Source organism: Notothenia rossii (genome assembly GCF_949606895.1).
Source record: "Notothenia rossii genome assembly, chromosome: 7".
NCBI classification, from domain to species: domain Eukaryota; kingdom Metazoa; phylum Chordata; class Actinopteri; order Perciformes; family Nototheniidae; genus Notothenia; species Notothenia rossii.
The window spans coordinates 2,196,958-2,204,697 of record NC_136905.1 but is presented as its reverse complement, the minus strand read 5'-3'; the positions used below and the strand labels follow the sequence as shown (position 1 = coordinate 2,204,697).

Genomic DNA, 7,740 nt, shown 5'->3' with positions numbered 1-7,740 from the left:
CAGAATACATCTAGTTTGAAGTGTGAATGTGTTTGAGGGAAAGTCTTTCAGAAGACAAGACAGAACAACTTCAGAGAGACTGAGCTGAAAGCAGAGAGACACCACGAGCTGAAAGCAGAGAGACACCACGAGCTGAGAGCAGAGAGACACTGTTGGAGCTATATATCTCTTTATATTATTTAATAGTTTAACATTTATTTTCTTGCTGTTTATTATTATCATTTATTTAAATGTATTCTTAGTTAGTCTCATAAGTTAAAGTAGTTTCTATGCTTTTATTTTGAAGGCATGTTTTGGACACTGGGGGATTAGAGCACCTGGTGTAATTGTATATATTGGACACAGGTGGGTGTGGGAGTCAGAGCACTAGCAGGCAAACGGTTTTTTACCAGGGTGTTTCAAGCCACACAAAGGAAAGCCATAGGAAAGGCTTAAGGAAACAGGATATAGGAAATCTGTTCGACTTTGTTATTGGAATAAAATGCACAAACGGATAATCTTGTCTGGACCTGGATCATTGCCCTGCGTAAGATCTGCTAACTAGTGCCTCAGCGGCTGCATTATTTTAAGTTAATTATCTGTTTTATTTCTATATGATTTTGGCCACTACAGACACCATGAGCTGAAAGCCCCCCCCCCCCCCCCCCCCCCCCCCCCCCCAGCATGGGTAATGCTGCAATGATCTGTTTGGGGTTTCAGCCAATCAGAGACAGGCTCTGTATATATCTGAGACCTGTAGTATATTGATGAAGGAGAGGAGAATAGGGGACCTTTCAGTCACAAAGCTCTGGGGAATTATGTAACGCGTTTACGTAATAAACAGAAACCTCTCGGTGTGATATAATGAGCCTCAGCTCCCGAACATCACGCACTCAACACGCACTCATCACACACTCATCACACACTCAACACACACTCAACACACACTCATCACACACTCATCACACACTCATCACGCACTCATCACACACTCATCACACACTCATCACGCACTCATCACACACTCCTCACGCACTCCTCACACACTCATCACACACTCTGATGTCTCTGCAGGACAGACTGTCTGTTGTTTCCTGCAGAGACCAGGAACACGTCACTGCACAGATTACAAATAAACACATTTTCAAAGAGTCTCAAAAACGTGCTCGAATATTCTATTTCATTTTCCTAATGCACAGTACTTTCATTTCTAAGCATATTTGTTGATATGAATATTTGTACTTTTATTTTCTCTTTTTAATGCACAATTATGTTTTTATTTCTTATGTTTAAACACGTTTTTGGATTTTATAAAATCGTTTAATTCACATTTTTATTTTACTTTATTTATTTCATTTTTAGTAATTAACATTATTATTTTTATTTTATATATTTGTATGAATATTTTATTTCATCTTTTGAATGAACTTTTTTTTTTTTTTTAAATAGAGCTCTGTCACGAAACCCACATGTTCTTGGGATAAGGTTTTCTGAAGTGCCTCTTCATCTACAGTTTCTTTGGCCCATTCCCAAACCGCCCCCTACACCCTACCCCTCCGTTTGCGCATTCACGCGGAGGGTCCGCCATATTAAGTGCTGTTACAAACCAACGAGTGTGGAGCGGTGTGGAGGGGGAGTGGGCTATCAAGTCCTCAAACAGCGAGTCTGCGGCGGTGCTGACTTGAGACCGGTCTCTACCTGACCGGAGTCACGCTGTGTGTGTCCGTCAGGAAACAAGCTGTTAACAAGTAGTTCCAGCAAACATCCACTGATAAACTGCGATGTTAACAACCTCATGATAACCTCATATGTTTTAACTTAGGATCATACCTGGGTTTAGTCTAGAAAAAGGTAAATGTGTGCATTTTATTATAAAGTTGTGTATATTTACAGACCGTTGCAAAAACTAAGAAGCTTATAAACATCAGGTTTAAAACTAAAAGAGCTTTGAAACACAATGAAAGATGTTTGGAGTTTTATTTCAGTTATTCATTTACATTTTTTGTCAAAGAGATGCTGATTTGAAACCGTTGTTACATACAGTTACGGCATTTCCTGTTTCTGCCGGAGAGAGGGGAGGCCGTCCCAAAGCTTGCTGCTGTATTTACTCCCTCCATCTGACAGGAGGGAGCCTCGTTGAGCTGCGAGTGTGGCTACAGACGGAGTTCACTCCGTCACGGAGGGGTAGGGTAGAGGGAGTGGTTTGGGATCGGGCCTTTGTCTTTGCAGCAGCTCTCTGAAATCTAGCAGTACACGTCGCCCTCTGGTGGAAAAACACGATAACTTTTTGGAGTCTCCCTTTAATTATCCGTTCATCAGAGGCATGTTTATTAAAGTGTGTATCAGCAACTTGAAAGAGCTTTACAACGAACACTAAAAGCATCGCCACAAAAGACCCATTCATTTAAAACACTCGTTAAAGAGCCGAGAGAAAAGCAGAAATGAGAACAAGGTGGGTGTGAAATAAAAGAATGGAAGTCAAGGGCAGCGTGATGAATTATGGATCTCTTTATTACTGTCCCATCATCCTCCGAGATGCCAGGTGACAGTTATCAAAGAAGAGGCTGTAGTCGGTGCCGCCGACCGCCACAAAGTCAGCGACTTTCTTCGTCCCCTGGAAATCCAGCGTCCGAACGACCTGGAAAAACAGACACATACTTTAAAGAGGCCATATTGTGTTCCCGTCCTGTGTTCAATCAATCAATCAATCAATCAATCAATCAATCAATCAATCAATGATACAGCCCAATATCACAAATGTTACATCTGTCTCAGCTGACTTTAAAGGTCACCTATCATGCTATTTCTAGGCAATAGCAGAGGTCTCAGATATATAACAAATATATAAAAAACATGTCTATGAAGTGTTTTACTCAAAATACCAAACAGATCACCTTTTCTAGACATGCCTCATATCCCTCTGTTTCACTTCCTGTTTCAAAAGTCCTGATTTTGGGTTTAAAGCTTTAATTTTTTTTTTTAAATGATAAAAAAGAGGGGCGGAGCTTATGCCTGCTCATGCGGGTGATACTGCCGTGATGAAACACCATATCATGGATTATCAAGGATTCTCTCTGAAACAGTATGGAGCTCAAAGGCTTTCTCTCTTGCCGGTTATACCACAAGGTGAGTTCCTTTTTACTTCCTGCTTCTTCACACACATGCTCTCCAGTACAGGTTAGCTCTGAGTGTTAGCCATGCTAATGTAAACACCGACCATATTACGTCCAAAACAGTCGGGCATTGTTTCTGATAGCAACGTTTCTGATAGGGCCGTGGGTCCACATTTCAGATATTACGTCATATCGGACGCAAATCTGGATCAGCTCCGTTGATCCCCCGTTTTTAGAGATTTGGGTTGAACCCAAATACCTGTACTTTCTACTTCTTACATGTTGAACACAAATACCTGTACTTTCTACTTCTCACATGTTGAACTCAAATACCTGTACTTTCTACTTCTTACATGTTGAACACAAATACCTGTACTTTCTACTTCTCACATGTTGAACTCAAATACCTGTACTTTCTACTTCTTACATGTTGAACACAAATACCTGTACTTTCTACTTCTCACATGTTGAACTCAAATACCTGTACTTTCTACTTCTTACATGTTGAACTCAAATACCTGTACTTTCTACTTCTCACATGTTGAACACAAATACCTGTACTTTCTACTTCTCACATGTTGAACTCAAATACCTGTACTTTCTACTTCTTACATGTTGAACTCAAATACCTGTACTTTCTACTTCTTACATGTTGAACTCAAATACCTGTACTTTCTACTTCATACATGTTGAACTCAAATACCTGTACTTTCTACTTCTCACATGTTGAACTCAAATACCTGTACTTTCTACTTCTTACATGTTGAACTCAAATACCTGTACTTTCTACTTCTTACATGTTGAACTCAAATACCTGTACTTTCTACTTCTTACATGTTGAACTCAAATACCTGTACTTTCTACTTCTCACATGTTGAACACAAATACCTGTACTTTCTACTTCTCACATGTTGAACTCAAATACCTGTACTTTCTACTTCTTACATGTTGAACTCAAATACCTGTACTTTCTACTTCTTACATGTTGAACCCAAATACCTGTACTTTCTACTTCTTACATGTTGAACTCAAATACCTGTACTTTCTACTTCTTACATGTTGAACTCAAATACCTGTACTTTCTACTTCTCACATGTTGAACACAAATACCTGTACTTTCTACTTCTTACATGTTGAACACAAATACCTGTACTTTCTACTTCTTACATGTTGAACTCAAATACTTGTACTTTCTACTTCTTACATGTTGAACACAAATACCTGTACTTTCTACTTCTTACATGTTGAACTCAAATACCTGTACTTTCTACTTCTCTCATTTTCCAAACAGGCTGGTTCCTTTAGTCTGAATGTGTGTTTGGTGGCGTGATCATTATTATTTAGAGTCATTGCGTGCCTATTGATTTGAACACGATCCGTGTATCCATCATTTCCCGGTCTTCTCTAAAGAAGAGGGACCAATGGAAACGTTGTCATGTTGCCGTTGGTCACCATGGAAACATTCATTAGCTAACAATGACATTATTGTTCTATTAATATAAAGGGAGGTCAGGTACTCTTTAAAACAGCTGCTAGTTATGGGTACTTTTTACTGAAGTACATTTCAAAGCCTCTTTACTTTGACTTGAGTAAAGAAGTTTAGTCAGTACTTCTACTTTCACCAGAGTATTTTTAAACACGAGTATCTGCACTTCTACTCGAGTAAAGGATGTGTGTCCTTTTGCCCTCTCTGACAGTACGACCCCCTCTGTCCTCTGACCCTCACATTGAACAAGGAAACACTTCCAAATAAACCCCAGTTATTGGAATAAATGAAGAAACCTGGAGGAGAAAAAGAGGATCCCTCTCCAGGAGGACAGACGTGAAATAGATGCTGTGTGTACATTGAAAAGATAATATAAATACTATAGGCGTTAGTGCATGTAAATGGTCTGCAGAGGCTAAAATGTACCTGCCAGGCGGAGCTCATGTGCCGGGCGGCGACCACCACGGTGTTGGAGGAGACGCCGTAGTCTCCTCCCTTATGGACGAGCCACTGGGAGCCATCCACCAGCGTCACTCTGAGACACACAGGAGGGACCATTATTATACATTCATGTTAATTATTCATCACGCAGCGGGGCAAGCTCAGCCAGCAAGGGGACAGCAGTATTGAAGAGAAAAATAATTAAGATTCATTAAATGTAATTAAATTAAAATGGAAAAAGTCATAAATTAACCCTAACCCTTATGTTAAGTTCAGTTAATTATAAATTAAATGAAGTTAAGTAAAAACAGAAACAGTAATAAAATAAATAAATAAAATAAATAAAATAAATAAAATAAATAAAATAAATAAAATAAATAAAATAAATCCCTAAAACCCTTATGTTAAGTTCAGTTAATTATAAATGAAATGAAGTTAAGTAAAAACAGAAACAGTAATAAAATAAATAAAATAAATAAAATAAATAAAATAAATAAAATAAATAAAATAAATAAAATAAATAAAATAAATAAAATAAATAAAATAAAATAAATTAAATAAATTAAATAAATTAAATAAATTAAATAAATCCCTAAAACCCTTATGTTAAGTTCAGTTAATTATAAATGAAATGAAGTTAAGTAAAAACAGAAACAGTAATAAAATATAATAAAATATAATAAATAAAATAAATAACTTAAATTAAAGTATGTTTAAATAATAAAAAATACTGAAAAACAGGGGGGGGGGGGGGGGGTTATCATCACCAAATCATAAAAGGTTCAAATGTGTTGTTGTTGCTCATTTAACGTGTATTTTAAAATGTCATTCTGCTAATTATCTCCATCTCTAGCTCGACACGTTAGGAGTGGATTGCCTTGGATTAAATAACCAATCTGCTGTCTGTAATGAGGGGTGTGAAGAAGGGGTTCTGACCTGACTCCAGAGTGGCTGAGGGGCCCGATCCGCACAGACAGTCCGTCCAGGGGCCTCTTCAGACGCTCCGCCATGAACACCGGGGAGTTGTAGATGCGCCGGAGCTCTGACCCCGAGAGGTCGTGGCTGTGGGAGGTCGTGCCGCCTGAAACACATCAGCGTTCATCTTTAAAACAAAGCTCGTTCTTTAGAGTTTCAAGTTTCAAAATTCAAGACTTTTATTGTCATTTGTACATACAGTGTAGCTATGAGGAGGACAATCTAAACTCACAGGCTACTCCAACAGAGCAACGCAATAACACAGATAAGTAGTCAGATTTCTAGAGTAACAGTAGAAGTACTCAGATCTCTAGAGTAACATTAGTACTCAGATCTTGTAGTAACAGTAGAAGTACTCAGATCTCTAGAGTAACAGTAGAAGTACTCAGATCTCTAGAGTAACAGTAGAAGTACTCAGATCTCTAGAGTAACAGTAGAAGTACTCAGATCTTGTAGTAACAGTAGAAGTATTCAGATCTCTAGAGTAACAGTAGAAGTACTCAGATCTCTAGAGTAACAGTAGCGCTCACCCCCTCCAGAGGAAGCCTCCACAGAAAGCCCCAGCAGCAGCAGAGCGCAGAGGAGCGTGATGCAGGAAGACATGTTGGATTATAATCTCAGGACACATTCAGGAGGTTTTATACCCTCCTGCCTCTCCTCCTGTCGGCTCTGATCACGCTTTCTGGAAAGTCCCGCTGATATTCCTCCAACATCAACATTTGACTTGGATGGAGGCGAGTTATTTCCAAACTGCTGACAGTAAAAACCCGGATTTCACCACTCTTCTTGGAGAGGATTATGTGCATGCAGGTTTAGTGCAAAGTGATGGACATACACCGATCAGCTATACATTACATTACATTGCATTTAGCTGACGCTTTTATCCAAAGCAACTTACAATAAGTGCAACTGACCCAAAATCATCCCTTTAGTATCAGAGCTGAAATAGAGGGGGATGAGGCTAGAATGCATCTGTTTGGTATTTGAGCAAAACACTTCATAGACATGCTTTTTATACTTTTTTCATATATCTGAGACAGGGCTGCCAACACTCACGCATTGTGCGTGAGAGTCACGCAATTAACCCATATCTCACGCACTCACGCCACACTTGCCTTTCCTCACGCTAAGTTTTCGTCCAAAATAAATGTATATAAATATAAAAATAAAGTGAAGGAACAGCAAACCGAGCGGTCAACGAAATGAGACGTCTTCTTGTTTAGTTCAGTAAAGTTGGAACGATATTGGGAGATTCTGATTTCACGGATCAATAACTCATGAACAAAAGGTTATTCAGACACAGATGACGTCTCCTAAGTACCGTGGTGAGGTTGCCAATGAACTACAGTCAGATTTTGATTTTAAAAAAAGCCAATACGCGCCGTCCTCCGAGCTGGGCACATTACATTGGTCTCTATCTGCAGCCGGAGAAGAAACGAGTGCTCAGGGACCGTCTGCAAAGTGCAACTCAGAAAAAAGAGAATACAATAATATTCAATCACTATTATACAGCTTGTTACTACCAAACTCCCTACACACATCAATATATCTCCTGGTGGTCAGACAACAGCAAGGAGTTTGGAAGAATATTCGTTTAAATAATTTTGGGGAATATTTATAATGCAAAATCTTCAATAAATATAGCATCATCTTAAATAACTTTATTATTACAGTATATTTCTACCAAACTCACTATTTCCATTGTTTTTGTTAGCATCTGCTTAGCTTCACGGATATAAGCTGTTT

The 7,740-nt window shown here is 38.7% G+C and overlaps 1 protein-coding gene across 1 annotated transcript; it reads right to left on the bottom strand.

Annotated features, from left to right (window-relative positions):
* Positions 1-2,472: 2,472 nt before the first annotated feature.
* LOC307045522 (uncharacterized protein) lies at positions 2,473-6,684 on the bottom strand. The gene is made up of 4 exons (XM_079691218.1): positions 6,525-6,684; positions 5,956-6,100; positions 5,005-5,113; positions 2,473-2,617 (listed from the first exon to the last, which is right to left on the bottom strand). The coding sequence occupies exons 1-4, from the start codon at positions 6,595-6,597 to the stop codon at positions 2,492-2,494; spliced, it is 453 nt and encodes a 150-aa protein (XP_079547344.1). The 5' UTR covers positions 6,598-6,684; the 3' UTR covers positions 2,473-2,491.
* Positions 6,685-7,740: the final 1,056 nt, after the last annotated feature.

What these genes read in the sequence shown, in the direction of transcription:
- LOC307045522 (XM_079691218.1), bottom strand. Translation starts at nt 6,597, where the DNA reads ATGTCTTCCTGCATCACGCTCCTCTGCGCTCTGCTGCTGCTGGGGCTT. An exon ending in GGAGGCTTCCTCTGGAGGGG is followed by an intron (nt 6,101 to 6,524) that starts GTGAGCGCTACT and finishes GATGTGTTTCAG; the next exon opens with GCGGCACGACCTCCCACAGC. An exon ending in ACATGAGCTCCGCCTGGCAG is followed by an intron (nt 2,618 to 5,004) that starts GTACATTTTAGC and finishes CTGTTTTTCCAG; the next exon opens with GTCGTTCGGACGCTGGATTT.